The sequence below is a fragment of the Pipistrellus hanaki genome, assembly GCF_964339955.1.
Source record: "Pipistrellus hanaki genome assembly, chromosome: 6".
NCBI classification, from domain to species: Eukaryota; Metazoa; Chordata; class Mammalia; order Chiroptera; family Vespertilionidae; genus Pipistrellus; species Pipistrellus hanaki.
The window spans coordinates 62266546-62293909 of NC_140508.1; the positions used below are offsets into that span (position 1 = coordinate 62266546).

The 27364-nt window shown below is 36.4% G+C and overlaps 1 protein-coding gene across 1 annotated transcript; it reads right to left on the reverse strand.

Annotated features, from left to right (window-relative positions):
- Positions 1–8170: 8170 nt before the first annotated feature.
- Positions 8171–27361, reverse strand: CEP76 (centrosomal protein 76). The gene is made up of 12 exons (XM_084887322.1): positions 27225–27361; positions 25681–25836; positions 24389–24470; positions 23512–23736; positions 21611–21796; positions 20258–20355; positions 19762–19890; positions 15928–16116; positions 11712–11878; positions 9812–10145; positions 8948–9165; positions 8171–8545 (listed from the first exon to the last, which is right to left on the reverse strand). The coding sequence occupies exons 1-12, from the start codon at positions 27285–27287 to the stop codon at positions 8407–8409; spliced, it is 1986 nt and encodes a 661-aa protein (XP_084743448.1). The 5' UTR covers positions 27288–27361; the 3' UTR covers positions 8171–8406.
- Positions 27362–27364: the final 3 nt, after the last annotated feature.

Sequence of the window (27364 nt, forward strand, 5' to 3'; positions counted from 1 at the left end):
AAAAATGTATTTTATTGATTTTTTTACAAGAGGAAAAGGGATAGCCAGAAACATCGATGAGAATCATCGATCAGCTGCCTCCTGCGCACCCCACACTGGGGATGCACCTGCAACCAAGGTACATGCCCCCTGACTGGAATCGAACCTGGGAACATTCAGTCCGCAGTCCGACACACTCTATCCACTGAGCCAAACCGGTTTCGGCAAAAACTTTATTCTTTAAAACAAATTCACAAAAGAATTTTTTCCCTTCCCAAGTGAATTTCTTGCCTTCGTGAGCTAATATGAAATTAAACTTGAGGCAAAATGACAAGTAGAATGTTATTTGATGTTTCTTCTGCATGCAGAAAAAATAAAAGGTAAACCTTAAAAATTCTGTTCTATTAAAAATCTAGTCATTAAAAACCTAAACACTTGATGCTTTTTTTGCACAAAGACAGCATAATTCTAGTACTTTTTGTACGATTATCATAACCCTTTGAAATTTTATAAATCCTACCATCCATCATCACAGGACTCTTAAAAAGTAACTGTTGACAACTCAAAGGCTATCAGAAATCAATGTATTTTCCGGGGTTCAAGAAATAATGTGGAATAACTTGGCACCTTTCCATTTTCTCAGGTTCAAATACCTTTTATATACAGTATATTTTGTCCCAAATACGTCCATTTTTTAATTCTGAGGCATCACTTTTATTTTAATACATTTTTATTTATTTTAGAGAGAGAGGAAGGGAGAGGGATAGAGAAATAGAAATATCCATGAGGAAAGAAAAAAGAAACATTCATGAGAGAGAACACTGATTGGCTGCCTCCTGCACACCCCCTACTGGGGCTGGCACCCGAAACTATGGTCTGTACCCTGACGGGGAACAGAACCCAGGAGCTCTTGGTTCCTGGGTCAACACTCAACCACCGAGTCACACACCAGTCTGTGGCATCATCACTTTTAAATAATTGTTCTATATAATTAAAATGTCTGAATAATTCAAATAAATATTTATATGTATTCTTCCAAGTGCTGAGAGATCTGTGAAAAATAGTGGCATGTTTACTCTGAATATGATTTTGTGTTGATTTTGTTGTACTGATTTAAAAAAATGGAATCCTTGACATTTTTTCTTATCTCATATTTACTTATCATCTTTGCAGAATAAATGTACTTCATGCTTCATACTCTGGATGTGCTGGCTGAGCTGCTCTGAGTCTTTCAGGGAGCACGGCCTTCAGGGAACACAATTGGCCTATGCAGCCCAAGCTTATCCCAGACACTCCCAGACAATTGCTCCTAAGAGACACATTCACCTAGAAAAGTGCACCAAAAAGGAAAAAAAATAGAACAGCGTTTTTTTTTCTTTCAGTATCATAACCTAAATTTTCATTGCCCACAATTATAATGCCTTATAATTTTACAGTGATAGTTTATACTTTTCAAAGTGCTTTCTTTAGTTATACAACCTCTATCTTACAGATTATAAAATACAGGACTAGTAAATGAAAGAGATGGGACTGGAATCCAGGGCTCTGACCAGCTGAGCTCTTTCTGCTGTGTTACAATCTCTCTCCAAACTTGCACAGAGCAAGAAAAAAGTCCTGACACTTCATCCTTCAGTCCACCAAACATGACAAGCAGATGCTTTAAAATTTGTACTTATTGATATGAGTGAATAAGCTTTTGATACTTTATACACTTTAAATGATGTGATACCCCATATCCTGTGGACTCATTGGCAATTAAGTTTCACCATAGAGTCATCTCCCCATAGCAATTATCTTCCATCCCCATCAAAGCATTGTAAATCATTCCTCTAAAGCTAATTCCACCAACAATCCTAAATGCAATTTAAAATGTATCTTTTATAATTTTGATAATCAGTTGAATATTAACCAAAAATCTTTAAAATTAGTCATGAAAACTAGCATGTGACCTTATATGCAGAACTAGAGGTACAAAGGCCAGAGAAGAACACAACGAAATTGGTTTCCTCTGCCCTATAAACTTGTAAAGAATTAACTTTTTTTTTTTATCTAAATATATTTTATTGATTTTGTACAGAGAGGAAGGGAGAGAGATAGTTAGAAACATCGATGAGAGTCATCGATCAGTTGCCTCTTGCACACCCCCTACTGGGGATATGCCTGCAACCAAGGTACATGCCCTTGACCGGAATCAAACCCGGGTCCCTTCCGTCCCCAAACCGACGCTCTATCCATTGAGCTAAACCGGTCCCAGCAAGAATTAACTTTTTCTTTCCTGTGGCAAAGGTATACATTTGTTGGAAAATAACCATTAATACCTTTTTTGCTAAGTTATATACTAAGCCGTTGTTTTCCACAACATTTTCATTCTGTAACATTTAAGTTTATATATTTACCAATTCTACCTTGAGATAAAGTTATATACCCACTGGTAAAAATTGAGAAAAAGAGGAATAAGGTAAAGTATATGAACAGTGTATTCATGAGGGACTCTGGAAAATACAAGGCCAAACAAGTCATGTTTCACCTTAAGGTGATTCTCCTTTGAAACAATTACTATGTTTTAAATATGTTTCTATTGATCTTAGAGAGAAAGGAAGGGAGAGAGAAACATCAATGAGAAAGAACCATCATTTAGCTGCCTTCCCCATTCCCCCAATTATTTTTAAACCAACAAGGAGAGATAATATTCTGATTCTGGATGTAGGTGGAATTATTAGCTTCAATTATAATAGTTAAGAAGATTTGATTTGGAAAAGACTGCATATAGATCTAAATTTTAGGCCAACCCAGTATTTTACACTTATGGAAATTTTAGTCTGGCATAATAGAATAGACTGGTATAATAGGGACAGAATTAAGTGTCTAGAAATAAGCACATGTATCAATGGTAAACTGATTTTTGACAAGGTTGCTAAGACCATTCAACAAGGATAGAATCCTCTTTCTTTCCACCAAATGGTGCTAGGACAACTGGATATTCATATGCAAAAGAATAAAGTTAGATCATTACCTCACAACATATACAAAAATTAAATGAAAGTAGACTAAAAACCAAAGTGTAAGAGCTAAAACAATGAAACATTAAAAAAACACATAGGGATAAATAAATCTTCTTGAACTTGGATCGGGCAATGAATTCTTATAGATATGACAACAAAACCAAGAGCAACAAATGAAAAAAATACACTAAATTTTATCAAAATTAAAAACATTAGTGCTTCGCCAGCACCGGTTTGGCTCAGTGGATAGAGCGTCGGCCTGCGGACTGGAAGGTCCCAGGTTCGATTCCGGTCAAGGGCATGTACCTGGGCTGCAGGCACATCCCCAGTAGGGGGTGTGCAAGAGGCAGCTGATCAATGACTCTCATCGATGTTTCTAACTCTCTATTCCTCTCTCTTCCTCTGTAAAAAATCAATAAAATATATTTTTTAAAAAAGAAAAAGAAAAATGGTGCTGCTGCTTTGGAAAACTATTTGGCAGTTAACCAAAATGTTAAATATAGAATTTCCATATAACCCTCTCCTAGGTATATATACCCAAGGAAAATGAAACCATGTGCCCACACAAAACCTTGTATACTGAATACTTATAGCAGCATTATTCATAATAGCCAAAAGGTGAAAACAACCAAAATGTCTATTTGACTGACAAATGGATAAACATATATGGTATATCACTGAAATGAAATATTTGGCCACAAAAAGCAATAAAGTAATAATACATGCTACAACATGGATGAATCTTAAAGATATTATGCTAACTGACACAAAATACAATCTATTATATGATTCAATTCATGGAACATTCCAGAATAGGGAAATCTATATTGAAGATAAATTAGTAGCTGCTTAGAGGTTGGGGTAGTGGATGGGGGTAGATAATGGGGAAACAGGAGAGTAATAGCTTCATGGTACAGGATTTCTTTCTGAGGTGATGGAATATTCTAAAAAACTAGTGATGGTTGCCTATCTGTTTATAGTACAAACCACTGAACTGTGTACTTTAGGTTAGTTAATTATATGGTACGCAAATTACCTCAATAAAGCTGCAAAATATTTTAAAATGATGAAAAATCTGTTTGCTTATGTTCAAATTGAATATATTTTTGTAAACTCTGACAATTAACTACTTTTGTATTTACCATTATTCCCATACTCTCACCATACATTGTTGGCAAAGAAAAAATTTTGTAAAAGTTAAAATAACTGGCTAGTTACAACTAATATGTAAATAAATGGATTTCAGAAGTAATTCTCAGAATATAAACTATTACTCAAATATTTTCTAGATGCTTATTAGTGGCTACTATCCACATGCCTCAGTCATTTACTAAATCTTTACCCAAACAAATGGTAGAATTCTACATGTCTTTATGTAATTGACATACCACAAGGAACCTCACTCAGGCAGCTCACCGCCTCTCAGGGCCTCAGCTTCCCTATGACATCCTCCCTGAACAATTATTCTGGCCTCATCTGTCAGTGACTTGATACCATAGATTTATGTATTAGATTATGTGACAGGTACCATAAAAGACAGACAGATGCCTTCCATATTCGTACCTCTTGGGCAGAACCACTAATATGAAAAATGGAAATCTGGATTGGTATGGTGGCTCAAGGAGCGAACAGCACATTTAAAAAAAAAAAAAAATTGGCCGGGTCTGGTGTGGCCAGGCCCGGAGCAGCGGCTGCCAGGCTGGGAGCAGCCAGGCCCGGAGCAGCGGCTGCCAGGCTGGGAGCGGCCAGGCCCGGAGCAGCCGGGCCCAGAGCAGCCGGGTCAGGTGCGGCCAGGCCCAGAGCAGCAGCAGCCAAGTCCAGAGCAACTAGGTCGGGAGCGGCGGTGACCAGACCTGGAGCAGCTGGTTGTGGAACGAACCAGAGCAACAGAGGCCAGGCCCGGAGCATCCAGGCCCGGAACAGCTCGCTCCTCGCCTGCCCCTGCCCCACGGCTGCCTCTCAGACATGGCTGGAAACTTTTGTGGGAACTTGAGGGTCTGCTGAATCAAGTGATGAAGGCTTAGATCTGGATGTGTTGAGTTAGTATAGCGCTGGGGTGTTGATCTGTGAGTGCCTTGGGTGGGGCCTGGATGAGGCTGGTTGACCTATTTGGAAATGTCTTTTGTGTGAAGTGTATCATTGAGCATGTGGAGGTATTATTGATATGAGAAAATGCTAAGTAACTGATTTACTATCTGAAAAGGGATTTACTATCGGGGAATGGGAGGGAGGAAGAGACTGAACATAAACTATGCACCTATGGATGAGGACAATGGGGGATGGGGAGGGGGCAGAGGGTGGGGTGGGAACCTGGTGGAGGGGGGAAGAAATGAGGAACCTTTGTAATAATATGAACAATAAAGATTGATTAAAAATAAATAAATAAATTCTTTAAGGGGGAAAAAATAATAAATAAAAATAAAAATAAAAATGAAAAAAAAAAAAAATTGAGATAGCATTATGGCAACAAAATTTTTACATACTATAGGTTGAATGGCCATACCTAATAATCCCATCCCCACATAGAGGAAAAACTCATATTTGTGTACACAAATACAAAAATAAGGTAAATTCAAATTCAGAACTTAGTTCTAGAACTAATCTGCTAGTAGAGATATGTGTGCTTGGACAGGAAACTTCCCTATACAGTGGATTAGAAGACCTAGGATTCCTATGAAGTCCAAAACCCTGTTATTCCAAGCCATGAAATATTAAATCATGTGTAAAAATAGATAAATATAAAGGCATTTAAAATTCTAGTTTTGATTAGACTAGTACCTTCAAAAACACTAGGAAACGTCTGTTTTGGAATATTATTGTAGTACAAGTCTAAATTCAGTAGAATCAGAAAAAGAAATCTCTCATTTCATAGAAATGTATGTGAACTGCCTACCAGCTAATAACCTCCTCCCCTTTCCTTCTAATATCCATGACTATTTCAGCACTGGTGTCAAGTAGTTAATTCACAAGCCAATTTTACAACTCAAATGTAATTACGACGATTATGCCAACCAAATCTCAGAAGAAAATATTAAACATTTAAAACCCACCTTTAATGCATTAATGATCATAACTTGTGTTGTGAATGTACACTATGCTATATAAACAGTCTGTTAAGGTCCTTCTAAATTGGATGGCTTTGCCCTGGCCAGTAGGTTTGGTTGGTTGGAGCATCATCCTGTATACCAAAAGGTTGCAGGTTCAACTGCCAGTCAGGGCACATTTCTAGGTTATGGGTTTAATCGATCAATATTTCTTTCTCACATCGATGTTTTTCTCTCTCCCCACCTTCCACTCTCTCTAAAATCAGTAAAAACATATTCTTGGATGAAAACTTTTTAAAAAAATTATATGGCTTCTACTTTATGTTTGACTATTTTAGATTTTATAGTATAGCCCTAGCTGGTTTGGCTCAGTGGATAAAGCGTCGGCCTGCAGACTGAAGGGTCCCAGATTCAATTCTGATCAAGGGCATATGCCTGGGTTGTGGGCTTGATCCCCAGTAGGGAGTGTGCAGGAGGCAGCCCATCAATGATTCTCATCCTTGATATTTCTCTCTCTCCCTTCCTCTCTGAAATCAATAAAAATATATTAAAAAAGAAAAAAAAATTATATAGACTTTAGCCAATCTGTTTTTTAATTACCAACAGCTAGAAAGCAATGATAATTTCATTGGTATAAAAGTGCATATTAAAAAGATCATTTGATTCCTATACTTATCTACTTAAATAGGTAAATAGATAACATTCCAGAATAGACTACACAAGCTAAATACACAGGTAAATTTAATTTTTATAAAGAAAAATAATAAGAGTAGTAAAATTTTAGTGATAAATGCACTAAAGTATGTTATCTTTTGAAATAAACCATTTTCAGAGAAAAGCGTTAATTCATGCCTATTAAAGTGCATAAAAAGGAAATTTATTTTAGAATTTATATCCAAGGAGCTCTTATGAATACATGAAGCCCAGTCTCAATGATAATATAGCCTTGATCTTAATATAGTCTTGCCTCTTAGTACATGCCTCATAAATAGTTTGTTCCCAAAGTTGAAAAGTTTTAGCCCTAACAAGCAATTTTCTCTACTGATAGCTTTATGAGTAATTTTGGCAACAGAATAAAAAAGTTTTATTTTGCTAATTTTTTAAAATCATGTCAGTCTCACAAAAAAAAATCTAATTATTGTTTTCAATAAAAATTGACACAAAAAGGATATTCTCATATTTTTAAAACAAGTTAAACCATAAATATTTATCCTATGCAAATAAAATGAAACGAAGAGTAAATTTTAAGATATCTTTAGTTAATTTTTTTAAAAATGTTAAATTGTATTCACAATGGTAAATTAATGAAAAGAATAACTTGCAGAGCCAACTGGTATACCGTTCCTAAGGACAAAGGTAAAATCTGTGCACAGAGATGCTGAAGGACAGTCAAATCTATCATTTACATTTGCAGCTTCTTACAAAAAAAGTCAGACTGCTATAGTTTTTTTAATGCTCACTTTTAAAACTTGCTCAATTTTAAAACCAACATCATGGAGTCATTCTTATATACTCGTTTTTAAGTGGCCTCACACAATGATTCTCTGATTTAGATTAGTCACATATACACTGATGTTTTTATCATAATGAAATAAAAAAATAAAGAAAAAATGTGTTTCCAGAAGATGGCACCCATGAAAAGGCTAGTGATGAATCCTTTGACCACAGAAAATCAGCAACAGAATGCCAATACTAACAACAGAAGGTTATAATGAATTTTTTCTAAAATACCTAGTTCATTTTTATAATGAATGAAACTAATACTTACAAATTATTCATGTATTCTCATATGAGGTTTGTTTTATTAATATCTGTGCTTTTCCCGTACTAGTTTTTTTCCTACTCTTGCATCAAGTCTTCCCATAAATCTCTGGAAAGTCACAAATATCCCTATGGTCATGGGTAAACCATAAAAGTGATAATTCATCAAAATGTCTTTTAACCTATGTAATAAATAAATCTGTTGTGAGGTTAATTTCTTCTAATTTATATCAAATAATATCAATCTAAGAAAAATAATTATTATACTTATTTTACTATGGCTCAAACTCTCAGACATATATCTTTCTGATTACTTATTAATGTAAAGAAAACTGAATTTTACATTCATGTTTAAATTACTGAATACCTATAAATAAAACACTATTTATTAAAATAGAATATGCACTTAATTTATACTGAATTCCACTCAAATGTATACAAGTTTTTCATCCTTAATTTTTAAATACACACCTATTTTTTAAACATTACAAGTATATACAAAACTGAAATATGACACCCACACCAGATTGTGATTTTTAAAATAACTTCTAAACAGGCAGTAATATACAATGTGTAAAAATCCAATAAAATACAGGCATATTCTTATACAAATGTTAGTCCTATAATACCGAGCGATATTTACAAGCAAACATGATCCAAACAGCACATGCAGATTCAGGGTAAGTAAACACTCGGACACGAACTGCCAGTCGCACCTGGTCTCCACGACAGCAGATTATTTCTTCACAGAAAGGAGACCTACAGAAGGAAGAAAATTTATTCACTTAGGAAGTAAACATATGCTTTACTTTCTTATTTTTAAGTCAGTCAGCATTTTAAGTAATATTTTAAAATTCTGTCTTTACTACCAACTCTCTAATTTTAATTATAGACTATTTCCTCATGATCTATACATTTAAAAAATTAGTCAAGATCAGAGATCCTCAACGGAGACTGCACCAAAATCACTGGGAAAATTATCCCAAACTATCAAAAGCTACATTTCAAACTAAATGAATCACAATCTGTGGTAAGGAAGGCAAATCTTATTTATAAAAGTTCCCTATGTGAATCTTAAGTCATTTCTAAATAACTACCAGACTAACTGATTTCTTAAAGCCCTACCCCAAAACATTTATGAATTCATAAATTCCACCTTACCGAAGACATGTGGCAAATGCACGCCTTGCATTTCTATACACAAAATGTATTGGGAACCCTTTAAATGTGTGACCATCAGGTACAGCCCTCCTTATGGCATCTTGAAATTCTTCATTGCCTGCAGATATACTTGTTGTTCGCTCAAATTCATAAGAAGCCAAAGCTGGTGATAAGAGATAAGAAAGCTGGTCTTCCCAAACAGTAGTGAGGCCAAGATCCTATAGTAATCAAAAAAGAAAAAGTAAAACACAGTATTTTAACAACCAATTATAACAAAACTGTTGATTATTCTAATATCTAATATTTTAAAACTTCCTATTCTTATAAAAGTACATAAATGAAAAATAAACTATAGGTATCAGATTTTAATTCTTGAAGAAAACAAAAAACAAAAACATTCAATATAATGATGTTAATGGCTCCAAATTCTATACTTCCTTACTATCCACTAGAAAAGATCATATGGAATAGTCCTACTATGGAAGACAGTAACAATAAATTGTGAGATCACAGTTTAGTAAAATTGAATCTACTCAATTTGATTGCTCCTACCATAAATTCCAACTACAGGAGGGGAGAAAAATCAACAAACTAATTACATATATAAGTAAACTCAAATATTTACTGAGCATTTATTCTTTATTTCTAGAAGGAAGTAATAAATTCTAGAAATACTGGTGAATTTAGAAATTTCTGAGTGTCAGAGCTTATCTCATGACATTCAAAACTATAAGCTTTTAAAGGTGGGGACAGTACTATTTGCCTGGTTCAGGGCTAGAATATCAGATACACACCTCAAAAATTGTTTATCCATAAACAAATGAAAAAAGAAAGCATAAAACTACCAGTTTCAGTATTAATTACCTTCCTGTGTTCTGACACTAGTAACCTTAGCTGCATTTCTATTTCATTGCTTGTTACTGAAGCATCAATCGTGGATGCACACAGAGGTGGGAAGGGAGGAAGGGATGTTGTAGCTCCTGGAGCACACACAGATTTGATTGCTTCTTCACTCATGGGTTTCCATTTAGATTCATCATTCAAATCAAATACACAGGTTTCTACTGAGTCAGAGGGTTGACAATTTCCCAGAAACATCTGATGATTGAAAACACAACCAATTGTTCGATATGGGTACAATGGTTTGGGCTGTTCAGCAACTGGAGGTTCATCAGGATTATTAGATTTATGGATGTACCTAAAAAAGGCAAATCATTTTATATAATAAGAACTTAAGAATTAGGAAGTCAGCATCTTATTGAGGACACTTAATGCCCTATTTCCCAGGACTAGAGTTTTAATACTAATTTTTCCTTCTTATATTTCTATAATTTGATTACTCTATATTAATTATATAGCGTATTTTATGCTATAGAAAACAACTTTACTCCTTTAAAATGAAAATATATTTTATGCATATTGTTAAAATAAAAACATCTATCTTAGATAACACAATTAAAATAATTTGGTTATATATTATAAGGTATAATTAATAAAGATGATTATCAACTAGAAAAGAAAAAGAACCCAAAAAAATGAGAAGGGGGCTCAAGGCTGTGGCTTTATCCCAATATACCACATCCCAATATGCATCATCTATAATAATAATCTATAATAATAATCTATATAATATGAGCCAATATGCAAATCGACCAAACAGCCCAACAGCAGAACGAACAGCAGAACAACCGTTTGGACGACCACACTATGACATGCACTGGTACCAAGCCAGCCAAGGCAGATGTGATGCGATTGGTCAGGGAGGACCCCGTCACTGCCCCACAATTGCCCTGCAGAGGGAGGCCCAGGCCACCAGCTGGTGGGGCAATCAATCAGGGGTACTCTGCGATCACTTCAAAGAGGGAGGCCCAGGCTACCTGTCTGGCGGTGCTACAGCGGGTAGGTGGGGCCTCCATCTGCAGAGCAATCAATCATGAAGATCACAGACTACAGGAGGGCACAGACAGGGCTGAGGGACTCCCCCCCCGACTACACGATTTCATGTACCAGGCCGCTAGTCCTATATAATAAAAGCGTAGTATGCAAATTGTCCCCTTGACCAAAGTTCGGCCAGGGGTGGGCCGGCCAGGGGAATGATGCTGGCAGATGGCCAGGGGAAGGGAGGGAGGCCCCGGCACTGGCAGGCAGCTGGGAGAAGGGAGGGTGTACCCAGCCAGCAGCTATTAGGGACCTGACCAGTGCACAAATGTCATGCACTGAGCCTCCAGTTCCTATATGCCAAAGTTACAGGTTTAATGTCCCATCAGTGCACATACAAGAATCAACCAAGGAATGCCTACATGGGACAACAAATTGATGTTTTTCTCTCCCTCCCCCTTCCTCTTCTCTCTAAAAACAATAAATTAAAAAAATTGGGGGGGGGAACGCCTGAAAAAAATGTCCAATGACTTTATTAACACAGACATGGTGACCTCATCAAATTTTCAAAAGAAATCATGATTTCAACTTGAGTTTATTTTTGGCGTAGAGCCTTAAAAGCATATGCGAATTATATAAAATTAAAAGTAAATATAATGTATATTTCTACCAATATTACGTAGGTAAAGAATACTTTAGTTGTACAAATTTTCTTAAGAGTTTAATTACATAGTTATTTTAATTAAAGTAGTTTTAGTCACTGAAAAGGCTTTAATAACTAAAATTATCAACAAGAACCTTTGATATCATCAATCTAAACGAAGAACCTATAATATAAAACATTTGCATCTTCATTTTCATATCTTTGTAAACTTAGCTGGCTAACCTGTGTCCTGTTAAACTCTCCCAAAAAGTGATGGTTCCATCGGTTCCACAAGTCATAACCCAAGCATGAGGTACACCTTTTGCCTTAGTCCCAACACAGACAAACGCTTCTAATCCGTATCCAAGAAGAAGGCTGCACAGAAGGTTAGCATGATCTTCACAGTCACCCTATAAAAATAAAATTAATTTAAAAAATTAAGTATCTGTTCCTTCATATTGCCTCAATTAAATATAGAAATACAAAATGACAATAAAACCTATTATTGTTTCTTTTAAATCATTAGGTAATAGTGCTAAGCTGAAATATTGAGTGGAAAAATAAAATACAAAATTTAGAAGAGCCTAAATTATTTGACAAAGTCAGAGCTCAGAAATCTAATAGTTATATATTTATACCTTAAGAGGGAACATTCAGATTCACAAGTTTATAAAGAACTCATACAATATAGAAAGAAAAACAAAGATTTTAAAAATGAATAGCTAATGAACATGGACAAACTGACTAATCATAGAGCAGAAAATGCAAGTAAATGGGGAAACATACAAACTGAAAACAATGAGTTATAATATCTATACATTATTATTTTAAGGAAATACACAGGAGAATGACTGGGTAGTATACAACAAAATGCCAACAGCAGCTATAATTAAGGTGATTATATATAATTTCCCCCTGTATGTTTACTTTGAAATCTAATTAAAATACAACTTTTAGTATATGACTGATACAATGTCCATCCAATGCACTTATTTGCTCAGGCTCCACTTATTATTTTTTCAATATATTTTACTTTATTTTTTTATTTTTAAATATATTTTATTGATTTTTTTTACAGAGAGGAAGAGAGAGGGATAGAGAGTTAGAACCATCGATGAGAGAGAATCATCAATCAGCTGCCTCTTGCACCACCCCTACTGGGGATGTGCCCGCAACCAAGGTACATGCCCTTTCAGTCCGCAGGCCGACGCTCTATCCACTGAGCCAAACTGGTTTCAGCTCCAATTATTTTTTAATTGATTTTTAGAAAGAGAAAGGAACGGTAGGGGGAGCAAGAAACACTGATTTGTTCTTCCATTTATTTATATGCATTCATTGGTTTATTCTTTTTTGTTGTTGTTCATGCTTGTCCAAAGATATTTTTTCATTGACATTTAGAGAGAGTGGAAGGGAGGGGGAGAGACAGAAAGAGAGAACTACCAATGTGAGAGAGACACATCAATTGGTTGCCTCCAGCGTGCGCTCTGACCAGGGCTAGGTATTAAGCCTGGAACCAAAGTACATGCCCTTGAATGGAATTGAACCCAGGACCCTTCAGTCTGCGGGCAAACACCAAAACAGCTGGGGCCACTGGCTGACTCTTATATGTGCCTTGATCAGGAATAGAACCTGCAACCTTGGAATATCGGGATGACACATTAACCAACTGAGTTACCCAGCCAGGGCTTCCCTTTTATTTTCTAAACTAGTAGCCCTGCACTCGAATCCATGCACCAGTAGCTCTCTGCGGGGCCTGGCAGCTCTGCGCCCGCTGCCAGAGGCCCAGCTGCGCCCAGGTGGGAACACTTGCCTCGTCACTGGGGCAATAACGCAAGCGTTCACCATCGCTCTCCGACTGTTCCGGGCCTGCTGCCCAGAGGCCCTCCCTGGCCGGGGTGGAACGCCTGCCTCATCACTGCAGCGACGAAGCAAGCATTCCGCCAGGCCACTCACACTGCCCGCTCGCAGCAGCTGAGGACTGGGGGACTCTGGGAGGGCTGGGCACCACCATCTTGTGGCTATGGGCACCTCCATCTTTGTGATGAAGTGATGGTTAATTTGCATATTATCCTTTTATTAGATAGGATTCTCTTTGATAATGTTACATTACTTTCACAATTTTAGAAGATTATAAAAACTACAAAAAATAAAAAAATAACTTTTGTGAAATACATTATTAAAATATTAAACAGTAAGACTACAATTACAGGAAGATATGAGTTTAAACATAGGAATAAAGGTAATATGTAAAAGTAAAAATAACTATTGAGTTCAGTATTAGAATGGGATATATCTTCATCCCCAAAATTTTTACCTAATTGCAATAAAACAAACAGCATTTTATAATCATTGACTTAGAAAAACATAATATACAACCTGAGATACCCAGTAATTTCTACATTGAGATTTTATACTAAATTTTTTTTCAAAAACCCCAACAATACAACCAACGATGTTCAATGCAAAATATCATCCTCCATGGTATCAAAAAATGGAAGCAAACCTAAGGCAGCCAAGAGAAACAGTACCTACAATGAGGAAATAATTAAGAAGATTTTACATATCAACTCAAGAAAATTTCATACAGCCATTAAAAGACAGAGATCATAAAGACTAGCAACAGAGTTCATAGCACAATGCAAAATTATAAAGCAGGACACAAAATTTTACTTGCATTTCAATTATGGAAAAATGATACGTAACAGGAGAGGTTATGGAAAAAAATGATATATAACCAGAGAAAAACATAAAAAGACATAATATGTTGGTAATAGGATTATGGATGAAATTTCACTTTCACTGTTGTAAACCTGTTTGTGCCAAAAAAATATTTTATGTAATTTTCAAATTTCTAATTGAAGATGTGCTTTCTCTTTAAACAAACCTAAACAACAACATAGTGAATCAAATGGGTGATTATTTGCTTTACAAAAAATCTTATTTACATAATAATTTTTTTTTTTTAAATATATTTTATTGATATTTTACAGAGAGGAAGGGAGAGAGATAGAGAGCTAGAAACGTCAAAGAGAGAGAAACATTGACCAGCTGCCTCCTGCCCACCCCCAACGGGGATGTGCCCGCAACCAATGTACATGCCCTTGACCGGAATCGAACCCGGGACCTTTCAGTCCGCAGACCGACGCTCTACCACTGAGCCAAACCGGTTTTGGCTACATAATAATTTTAAATATGTACCATTCCTACTATGTTTAAAAAAAATTTTTTAATCCATACACACAATTTTTGGGAACTATAGATTGAGAATAAATCAAAATAATTTTTGATAGGTAATGTTTAACTGTTTTCAGTTACCTAAGACAAAATCATTCTGGCAAATCAATTTCTAATATAAAATTTCTTCCATTGTATAAGCTTGCTTTATGAATACCTATAATATTTACACAACTTCAAGACTAAACAAAATTGTTTCAAAACCACAATACAGTTCTTTTTTTGTTAAGTTGCAACAGAACTGGAATGCTTAAGACAGACTGACTTGCTGTGTTTTTTGTTTGTTTGTTTTTTTAAATATATTTTATTGATTTTGTACAGAGAGGAAGGGAGAGAGATAGCCAGAAACATCGATGAGAGAGAGTCATCGATCAATTGCCTCTTGCACACCCCCCACTGGGGATATGCCCGCAACCAAGGTACATGCCCTTGACCGGAATCGAACCCGGGTCCCCCTCAGTCCCCAAGCCGACGCTCTATCCATTGAGCCAAACCGGCCTCTGACTTGCTGTTTTTTTTGTGTGTGTTTTTTTTAATGAAAATTGTTTATTAAAACTTCTTATAGCCATTTTCAGGGACCATAATGACTTCAATGTCTTTAAGGCTTGTAAACATGGCTTTAACATTGCCAGCTTTTTCTAAATTTCTGCAGAGCACATTCAAGTACTGACTTGTTTTTTATATCAACATTTTTGGAACACATATAATTAGGAAATATCACATAATCTATAAAATGAGTTTACTGAAATCAATTCATTTAAGTTTAAGATCAATAAATTTAGATAAATTCTTAAATATATATTTATATTTGATCTAATCAAAACACCAATAAATCTAGTAATTTTTTCCATATTTACTTTGTACGGCCATTTTCTCTTCTTTTAAATAACACATCATCTAAACAAATTTTAATACATGAATAGGACTAGAAGACCACAGTAATGGTCCTGCTGCTCTCTCTAACTCTCTGTATCTTGGTTTCTGACATAACAGTATTTATAGATCCTTTCCTCACAGAAATCACATTACATTAAATAATCATGAGAAAATAAAGATGCTGTTTTTTCTTTATGTATTAACATTTAAGTGTTAAGAAAAATTGTGAAAAGATTGTCTTGTTCAAGTTGATAATATGTACATTTTCCTAAGTTAATTATTTTACATATGTACCATAAACTCACAATTATGACGTACTACTTCCCAATTCTATCATGAGGGAGGATACCTTGTTTCTACAGAGAAAGGCCAGCAGAGTGCACCACTGCTCCTGTTTCCCTCCTCCTCCGATGACAGGGGCTCTTTCATAGCCAAGGACATTAACAAATCTTGCTGCTTGCCTTGGGGTATCCAGAAGCCGCCCAGCTCGCAGTGGTTTAACATAGGAACAGACTGGTCTATTTATCCCATTTTCATCCTGGAGGAAGAAAGGGAAAACGTTATCTGTAATGACTGATTAATCATTTTCAATTTTAACATCTGTTCTCAGAGTAATTATTGTAGAATAAAATAATTCTGGATATCACTAACTGCTTACCATGTACCCAGCACTAAATTGCTGAGTGCTATGCATTCAATTTCTCTTTTAATCCTCATAACATCTCTATTACTTTCACCTCATAGATGAAGAAACTGAAGCTACCATTATGCAACAGGGCCAGAATCCAAACACTGAGCTAAATCAAACCATCATATGATTCAGCAATCCCACTCCTGGATATATATCCAAAGTAATTGAAATCAGTATCTCAAAGATTGCACACCATGTTCACAGCAGTATTATTCATAATAGTCAAGATATGAAAACAACCAGAATGTCCTTCAACAAATAAATGGATAAAGAAAATATGGTATACATTATATTATACAACGGAATAACATTCAGCCATACAAAAAAGAAAAAGATCCTGCCATTTTGTAATATGGATGAACCTGAGGGCATTAAAAAAAATGTATACACAGGAAATGTAAAAGCTATCATTAAGTGAATTACTATTGTATTATACTATAGCAAAACCAACCAGTGAGAAAGAAAAACAATGGATTATTAAATATGATAATCCTGGATATTCAAAAGGTGTTTGTATAAAGTTAATTTAATTCCTGTGGGGGCCGGTTTGTTCTATTCTTACAACCCCACTAATAGGCAAGAAAGAAATGAAAACGTTAAAAAAAAAAAAAAAAAGGGGGGGGGGATGCATTTGCCCTAAATAAGATATTAATAATAGCACCTTGGAATACAAGATACACCATTACTTGTTTCATTATAGTAATGTCTGTAATATTACCTAAATATATCCCCATAGACTATTTAAATATCTAGAAAATTTCAGTATTTCAACCTCTAAATGTGTACTGTTCAATAGAATACCACTAACCATATGAGGCTATTTAAATGTTAATAAAATTTTAAATTCAGTTCTCAATTGTATTAGCCATATTTTGTGTGCTCAATAGCCATAATGGCTAAGGGTTACCACATTGGACAGCACATTTCTATCAATGCAGAAAGCTCTACTGGATAGTGCTGTTGTATACTATTTTCTCTTGTGCATGGAAGCACTGGAAATTCATTTTAAGACCATGTATAATAATATCTATATTTCAAACTATAGTTTTTGTAATTAGATTAATGCCTTAAATAACTACTGTTGCGTCTTAATTTCATATCTAGCCAAATATAGGAAGAAGCAATAAGAAACACTATTGGAAAAGGAACCTAAGAAAGATAAATTGTATTTATAAGAAATGGCACAAATTAAAGAGCAATAGTTGAAACTGCAATTTAATAGTTTGCCATGACTAAGTTGATGTTTGAACTTATAAAAAAAACTTCACTTTATGCCGTTTGCAAAAAGTGGCAATGCCCGGCTACTTGACAATCTCATTTAGTTACCGTGAAGCTAAATGACCTTACGTGGTTCAAATCTCCTTATAATGAACTAGAAGCCCAATGCACAAATTCTGTGCACGGGGAGGGGTCCCCTCGGCCCAGCCCGGACCCTCTCCAGTTTGGGACTCCTCAGAGGATGTTGGACATCCTTCTCACAATCCGGGACTGCTGGCTCCTTACTCCTCACTTACATGCCTGCCTGATAGCCCCCAACTGCCCCCAATGCCAACCTAATCACCCCTAACCGCCTCTGCCTGCCAGCCTGATGGCCCCTAACTGCCCCCACTGCCAACCTGGTTGCCCCCAACTGCCCTCCCAGCCGGCCTGGTCACCTCCAACTGTCCCCCACCATGCTGGACTGGTCGCCCCCAACTGTCCCCCCTGCCAGCCTAGTCGGCCCTCACTGCCCCCCTCTGCTGACCTGGTCGCCCCTCACTATTGCCCTGCAGGTCAGTTGTTTGGTCATCCATCACTAACGCCCCCTGCCGGCCTGGTCACCCACGCAGCCTGTAGGTCAGTCACTTGGTCGTCCCTCGCTAACCCCTTTGCTGGCCTGGTCGCACCATGCAGCCTGCTGTTCGGTTGTTACTGTGAGGGCATTGTGACCAATTTGCTTATTACCCTTTTTTAGTATAGATTCTGAGACAGGAACCTTAATATTTCCTAAAAGATAATCTCAGTTCTTTGATTCCCTTAACTGCATATTCCATTTTTTCCTTCCTCCTCTTTCATTTGCCATTTCTCTGATTTACTTTCTCCCCTTCTCCCACCAACCAACCCAAACTGGTCAGATTCTCTACATGCCCCAACTAGGGCCGGTAGCCAGGGATCGGGAATAGAGCCAGCAATGAAGATATGTGCCCTTGACCAGAATTGAACCTGTGACCCTTCAGTTTGTGGCCAATGATCTAACCACTGAGCTAATGAGCTCAGGCAGGAACCAGTTATATTTTGACTGGTTTCTCTTTGCCCTTGATATGACATCACTGCTACCTTGCCTGCCTAGTCATTCAATGTATAGATAATGTTAGTGTAAAGTCAGAAGCCATTTCCTTCATTTCCACTACAAGTCAACTAGGGTCTCCCACTCCCAAGCTCCTCATGTATGGATAGAAATTGAAACACTTTTAGCCTGTCCTATAAATCTAGGGAATGTAGGGTAAAGCTAGACAAATGCACAGGATCTGAGAAATATAATCCAATACTACATTATATTCACATAAAAATACATCTATATAAGGCTAAATATATAAAGTATTTAAGTAGTTCTTAAGTTACAAAAAGATATGGATCTAATCATATATTGTATGTTTGTTAAAGATAGAAAATGGGCTTAGCATATAAGAAAAATAGAAGCAGATATATATATAGTTGAAATGCTGCAGCTAAATATTATTGGTCATTGACTTAGGGATCTTGATTATATAAAATTATTACAAATAATATATGTTTGTCTTTAAAACAACACCCTAACCAGAAAAAATATATATGTGGAGCCCCAGTTTTGCACACAAAAGCTGAATTTACATATGAATTGCAATTATTTAGTACCTAGTAATTATTTAGTACTAAGTACCAATCAAGGATACACTCAAAGTCAAACAAAAAGGCTTTCATCTACTTTAAATAATATATATTTTAAAAGGGTTTAAAAAAAACAAATAAAAATGAAAAGCAAGCCCGAAACCGGTTTGGTTCAGTGGATAGAGCGTCTGCCTGCGGACCAAAGAGTCCCGGGTTCGATTCCGGTCAAGGGTATGTATCTTGGTTGTGGGCATGTCCCCAGTGGGGGGCGTGCAGGAGGTAGCTGATCGATGACTCTCATTGATGTTTCTAACTCTCTATCTCTCTCCCTTCCTCTCTGTAAAAAATCAATAAAATATATATTTTTTAAAAATGAAAAGCAAAATAAAACAAAGACTGAATTATATCATTCAGTGAAAGAGTGTTATAAAAGTAGCATTGTCTTTTCTGATATTAAAAGTTACTTAATAAAGACTTGTTTCCATTAACTTGGGCAAAAAAAAAAAGTAGCATTGTCTTTTACAAATAAATTTTCATTTTTCTGGAATAAATACATTTTACAAATTCAAGTTAAGAATAATGTATTTTAAAAATACAGTAAACCTCAAATACAGCTGTGTAGTTTTTCTAATATAATTTACAAACCTGAGCAAAAATCTTAACCAGCCGTGAGTTGTGTGAGGGTCGAATTTGCAAATATTCTCTCCACCATTGCTTAGCATATACAAGAAATAATCGCTCTTTCTCTGCAGTTTTCTGACGTTCCAAAGCAAGCTTGAAATTAAAAAAAAAAAAAAAAGATTCAATTTCTATTCATTCTCCTTAATTACTATAAAATATGTAACAAATCTATGCACTTCTCTCCATCTCTATCACTATCCTAATCTAAGCCACCATCATGTCATTTTGAGACTTGATGGCTTGCCTATTTCTACACCTCCTCCCAAACAAATCAGTCTCCAGACAACATCAGTAATCTTTTTCTCCCAAGATATTTTTAAATATTAAATCATATTGTCATTCTCTTGCTTAAATCTAACAAATTGTAATTTTCTAAAAAGAAAGGGCTTTCTGGGATCAACAGGGAAACATACTATTATGAAAACAATTACACAAAGAAGAGAAATTCAGAATTTTTTACCTGCGTGTTCACCACTTCTTGAGATAATGTTTGACTGAGTGATGGGTACATCTCAAGTTTTATATTTAAAATTCCCACAGAAACTTTTGATTCTGTGCCTATAAGTGCAAATAGATATTTAGAACTTGTTGTGCATATTTAGTCAACCAAAATATAAGAATTTTGTGCTTTACCACTTATTCAATGTTACCTTTAATATTCATATTAAAAATTAACCAAATTAAATTAGTTAGTTTTTATTTGGAACCAAGGCCTTCATCTCATTTTAAGGAGATCACCCATTTTCTTAGCTTCCGAATTACTTTTAAGTGAATTTTCAGACCTAAAGGATTCAGAGTCTTAATTTTTATATTAAATGTCTGTTACCAACTAGACCTACATTTAAAACCAAAGAGAAAGTAGCTCTTAACACCTCATTCTAAGAAAATATTTATACTTTTTGACACATATAGTAATTCCCATTTATCCCTTCCCATTTTTCACATTACATGTGAATACAAATTTTTAATCCATGCCTGTACTTAAAGATTTAAAAAACAAATAATGGATATCAGATGAAAATAAACAAAATACCTAAAACTTTTTTCTGTACTTTTTATTTAAGTAAAAACACATTCAGAGGCTGACTTATCAAAATCTAAATTACTAAAGCTATACTGTCCAATGGCCAGATTTATCTCTGTGACGAAGTTTCAATACCAAAGTACTTCAATTATGTTATGCATAAAAGGTAGGTAGCTTTTGTTTATCACTGTATTGGTAAATATGTATTACATATCAAGTAGTATGCGAGAATCCAAGGAGACAACGGTGAGTAAGGTAGGCACCATCTCTGTCCTCAATTATTTATAGATACTGACAGTGAGCAGGTTAGCACCTCTGAATGTCACTTTTCCACATGTAAAGGGATAGAAGATAACCTACTCCATATTCCAAAGGACAGCTGCTGAAGGAAGCCACTGGTACTAATGCGGATGCACTGTATTCCGTGATGTGCAGGAATGGAGGCATTTTGTGTATGCGTGCATGTGTATGCATATGTGTAGAATCTTAATTTTCTTTATAGCCTTATATATAATCAAATAAATTTGGGGTGAAAAACTCTCAAAATTTGTTTATTCATTTCCCAGGGAAAAGAATTCCTTTAAGACAAGGCCAAAATGACTGAAGTTCTACACTCACACTAGTTTTCAAGATATTTCCCAAGACTATAACACTAAAGTCCAATTGTAATTCTAAAGAAATTCTTTTTACATGTTTGCCTCTTGATTTATGAAGGCATTTTCAAAATATAAAATGTACTTACAAACAAACTAGGGCTATAAAAAGATAACATGGTATTAATCATCATACCTACACCCATAAGTTCCACAGTAAGGTTGGTCACTCCATTTTCTGAGCCCAAAACTGATCGCCATTCGAGAAAATAGGATGCTACTAAAGTGGTCTCACCAAATATATCTGTTTTGATTAGCACCATATGAATTGGATCACTTATTGATAACATTGTTGTTGAATCAGCCATTCTAGTTCCATCACCTAGAAACATAAACCAAAATAAAATTACACCATATTATTATACATATTCAGATAGGCCAACATAAAATACTTTTACTGAAAAGTATTAATAAATTTATATAAAACCAAGTAGAATAATTTGGTAATGACTCAGAAAGCATGCAACAGACTGGGAATAAAACTACAGTCCTATTTCTCACAACTTTTAAGACCTTTCGAATCTGCGACCATTGCTCTAAGAGATGTCTATTCATTAAAAGGACTTCCTGCCAAAACCGGTTTGGCTCAGTGGATAGAGTGTTGGTCTGCGGACTCAAAGGTCCCGGGTTTGATTCCGGTCAAGGGCATGTACGTTGGTTGTGGGCACATCCCCAGTAGGGGGTGTGCAAGAGGCAGCTGATGGATGATTCTCTCTCATAGATGTTTCTAACTCTCTATCCCTTTCTTCCTCTCTGTAAAAAATCAATAAAATATATATTTTTTTAAAAAGTACTTCCTACACTATATGTTACTAAGATAATTCAAATACATCAACATTAATCCCAAAATTACCTTTTCCCTAATCTCCAGAAGTAATCACTGTGTTATCTAACCAAAACTGAAAGATCCAACCCCTTAGAGCTAGCAATTTATGCCATTTATTTTCACCAGGGGAAAAAAAATAATACGTTTTAGTACTGCATTAGCCATCCTGTAATCTAAAATTCTGAAGGTATAATTCTACAATTTTGCTAAGTTTACAAATATATTAAAAATTTCTTTTTTTTAAAAAATATATTTTATTGATTTTTTACAGAGAGGAAGAGAGAGGGATAGAGAGTTAGAAACATCGATGAGAGAGAATCATCAATCAGCTGCCTCTTGCACACCCCCTACTGGGGATGTGCCCACAACCAAGATACATGCCCTTGACCGGAATAGAACCCGGGACTCTTCAGTCCGCAGGCCGACGCTCTATCCACTGAGCCAAACCGGTCTCGGCATATTATAAAAATTTCTATACTGACAATTAAAATGTACAAAATAACTTTTTTTTTTTTTTTAAATATATTTTATTGATTCCACAGAGAGGAAGGGAGAGAGACAGAGAGCCAGAAACGTCGATGAGAGAGAAACACCGACCAGCCGCCTCCTGCACACCCCCCACCGGGGATGTGCCCGCAACCAATGTACATGCCCCTGATCGGATTCGAACCCGGGACCCCCCAGTCCGCAGACCGACGCTCCACCACTGAGCCAAACCGGCCTCGGCAAAATGTACAAAATAACTTTATAGGAAGAAACAGTGTAAAACAATTATAGGAATCAAGTATAATTTTATAGTTCTAAAAATGAGTTACAGGTTCACATCTAAAATTTGATTTTTTTAAAGTTAGATAAAATCATAAACGTAGTCACTTTTTGTAAGTGAGAAGAATCATGTCTAACTCCACTGTATCTCTAGGACTTGCCTAGCATAGTATCATGCACCTAATATGTATTTAAATGTTTATTACTAAACAACCAACCATTAAAACAGTCAAAACATAATCTTCAGGGAAAATTAATTAGCAGAAAATAAGCAAGAAAATAGAAGTAGTTTATATAGAAAAGAGCAATGGAGGGGGAAATTTTTTTTTAAGTCTAAGGAGGAAGGGTCATCCATTATAAATCTCTCCTTATAGCAAGTTATTGTTCTGCAATAAAAACCTCACAAAGATTTACTCAATTAAAGACAAATTATTATTGCTCCTTACCTAAGTTTTCTCTGTGTACTTCAAGTAAAAAGCCATCATGAAAATCTGGTTCACAGGCACATGGGACAGGTTTAGAACGAAAACGTTGGTTTCGAAAATGCAAACATAATGTAAAAGTTGAACAAACTTGTCCTGGTAAAGGCTCAGGTTCTTGCAGATGTTCCAAGAAAGCTTTTCCACCCAAAACCTGAAGGTAAAGATACCTCCGTGTTGGATCAATATTAGCTGCAAAGTGTAGCAATATATATGAGGAAACTGCCAAATAACTTAAGAAATGTGATCAAGACAACAGGAAATAATAACTTGACAGAAATAAAACCAAAGACAGCATGAGGTGTGGATGGGGGCAAAAACATAACGCATTTACTGTATACCAGGACCATTTGCACCCAGGGAAGCAAAGATACATAGCATGATACCTTTTTCTGAGTTTACATTCTGGCTACTTTCTCCCAGCTAGAAAGGAGTCAGAGCCAAGGTTTAGGATACCTTTGCTGTTATTGCTTATCCAACATTCCTTCACCTCCACAAACCAACTCAGACAATTACCTCAACTCAGCAAAGTGCACTTGTGAAATAATTACATTACCATTAAAAAAGCAGGGCTATACAATTTTTATAAAATTTATCATTAAAACATGTGAAATAGGTGTTTTTGCTTCCACTGTGCTATACATTAAATCTTCTGACATACTTCATGGAAAACAGAATCTAAGTTTTTTTGGATAATTACTAACAAAAATATAAGTATTTCATTGGGGGGGGGGGGGAGGAGACTGAGAAGTTTTCTAACAAATACCAAATACTGTAGCACATCTATCCTCAGAACTATCCATAACTAAATGTTAAAAAAAAAAATAAAAAAAAATACACATACTTTTTTTTAACAATGTTGATTGTCTATCAGTAAAACAAACTGGTTGCTTTGGAGAATGAGGGATTTCTTGATCAACATTATCCTAGAAAGGCAGAAAGAAAATCAGAACAAATTAGAAAACAAAATTATAGTTAAGAAAAATGTCAATAATGGAACTTAAGACAAAAGTAAATCAATAAAAGTAAGTAGGATAAAGCCCCTCAAGAGACCCCTTAATTAAAATAATGAAAAGCCTTCAAAAGAGGCAATGCAACTGGTTATTCCTAAAGTCTAGTATTAAGAAATTAAACTGTCCACAGAATGCTAAAAACAAATCCCTAATATCTTAAACAAGGTTAATCTTTCTCCAAACCTCATATAACATTTGGCTTTTGATTCTGCCATGAACTGATTTTAATAAGGAAGTAATTCACACAGCAAAAGCTGTTACTAGGTCAACTTTTTTAACAAATGGGTTTACAAATCTCAAAAAGCAAAAAAGGATGCTGTATAAAAATACTTATTCCCTGGTGTATTATGAAGTCCATCCAATTTTAACATTATGTTACTCAGTATTGAGGTCACAGTTTCTCATTATTGCCTCATTTTCAAAAAAAGGCCTACTTACTAATTTATGCACTGAAAGCCTACCATCCCACTACTGACCTATTTATATGAAAAGATTTGAAAGTTCTTATGTAGACAATTATTTTCTTAAATTGCTAATTTCTTAATCACAGAGAATATTGTCCCAAAACAGTGCTTATTTAAAAAATAAGCCTAATCTTAAAAAGTATACTAGAACAAAGTTAGTGAAAAAGAAAGAGGTTATGATGAACTAATGTTATTAAAATATATACTTAAAGTTACAGACCTAAAGAATGAGGAAAAAATTCTAACATTGTAGAGAGAAATATGGTATATAACTCCAATTTCATTGATACATAATCCTACTTGTTACATTAGCTTGTACTTTAAAATATATATATATTTTTATTGATGTTAGAGAGAGAGGAAGGGCGAGGGAGAGAGAAAGAGACATTGATTGGTTGCCTCCCATACACATCCCAACCAGAGACTGAACCCGAAATCTGGGTACGTATGTACGTGCCCTGACCAGGAATTGAACTGGCAACCTTTTGATAAATGAGGCAATGCTCAACCGAGACACACCAGCCTGGGCACATTAGCTTATGCTTGAAACAAGGATACTACTGCACAAAAATGATCTTATTTTAAAGTGGTTTTACTAAAAGGAGAGGCCCCCAAACATAATTTATACCCTCAAATTTTCCCCCTAAAAGATTACTCACAGTAACAAAATTAAGTTCTTTCATCACATCGTCAATGATTCCCCGACGTCTAAGAGCTTTGATCAGATCTTCTGTTGATAACTGTTGCTGATCAGGAGCCAGTTCTTCCCGTATAGTCTCGGCAAGGATTTCTCTTATTCTGCCGTGCACGTCCATCTGTACACAGAAAACTCGCATTACAACTTACAGCCTTACAGAGCAGTTGAAGATTGCTACTTAGTTAATTTCTTTTAAACACTGGAAAAAAACCAATGGCAATTGACACTTAGTTTATTTCTAAAAACACTGACAAAGCAAAAATATAATGGCAGAATAAAGATAAGACTCAATTCAGGAAGGCTTCGCCAGATAATAGCAAACCTAAAATTTTTACCAGAATTCAATGAGAATAAAGTAGCTTGGCAAAAGGAAAAATAATAACTTAAGATAAAATTTTTAATGCAAATTCTAGAAAATAATCCCTCCTGGTTATTATATACTACCTTTGTTTACTATTTCCCTACAGATAACATACTCAACCGAAACAATCTTCCGAGAGAAATGTATGGTAAGGAAAAGAACACAGACCTGGAGGCGGCAAAGCATTGAATGCCAGCTTTCAACTTACTAGATGTGGCCTGCAGTTAGCTTACTAACCCTCCATGAATCTGGGAAAAGGGGTGCCCTGGGGGGGTCAGGAGATGCTTACAGCACAAAGCCGGGCACACGCGTGCACAATAAGCGGCAGCTTTGTTACTTCAGCTGATTGCATTCCACTGAGCACCTCCGAGACACAATGTTCTTCCTTCAGCTCCGAGGTAGCACGAACACTGTCCTTACAAACCCGCCCGTGCCGTTTGGCTCAGTGGATAGAGCGTCGGCCTGCCCACTGAAAGGTCCGGGGTTCGATTCCGGTCAAGGGCATGTACCTGGGTTTGCGGGCACATCCCCAGAAGGGGTGTGCAGGAGGCGGCTGATCGATGTTTCCCTCTCATGATGTTTCTAACTCTCTATTCTTCTCCCTTCCTCTGTAAAAAAAAAATCAATAAAATATAGATTTTTTTAAAGAATCGATGATTTGGTTCAACACCAGCGACACCTCCAGTTTCCTCCTCCAAGCAATTCCATTTCCTGACGTCTGAATGGAACTCTTCTCCAAAAACAACCTATACTCTATGTGGCTTCCCATAAAGCTACCTTTTCACAACTGTCCTCTAATCCTATGGCCTCGGACTCTTACTAGAACTTTCTTTTGGTCGGGGCCAGAAAGTTAACCCGCTTCACACCGAGGCTGTGCGCATCCCGCGCTCTGCGTCTCCCAGCCCCGGCTCGAGTCCCCCCGCCAACAGGTGCCGCAGTCGCCGGGCGGGGAGACCCAGACTCGGGGGGACCCAGACTCGGGGGGACCCAGACTCGGGGGGACCCAGACTCGGGGGGACCCAGACTCGGGGGGACCCAGACTCGGGGGGACCCAGACTCGGGGGGACCCAGACTCGGGGGGACCCAGACTCGGGGGGACCCAGACTCGGGGCCACACGGCGGGTAGGGCAGGCCGTGGCCCTCACCTTGCTCAGCTGCTGGTGGATGAGCTGCTTCAGCTCAGAGGCCTTCTCCGGAGGCAGCGACATGCTGGGGCCGGCGCCTCACTGCAGGGGCTTCCACCACGCGGCGCGCCCCGGCCCGCCACGGAGCCTTCTTAGTCCGG

Excerpts from the sequence above, each read along its gene's own strand:
- CEP76 (XM_084887322.1), bottom strand. The coding sequence starts at position 27,287 with ATGTCGCTGCCTCCGGAGAAGGCCTCTGAGCTGAAGCAGCTCATCCAC. Across the intron at positions 21,797-23,511 it reads AGTACACAGAGAAAACTTAG|GTGATGGAACTAGAATGGCT; the intron begins GTAAGGAGCAAT and ends TTATGTTTCTAG. Across the intron at positions 20,356-21,610 it reads TGTGGAACTTATGGGTGTAG|GCACAGAATCAAAAGTTTCT; the intron begins GTATGATGATTA and ends TTGCACTTATAG.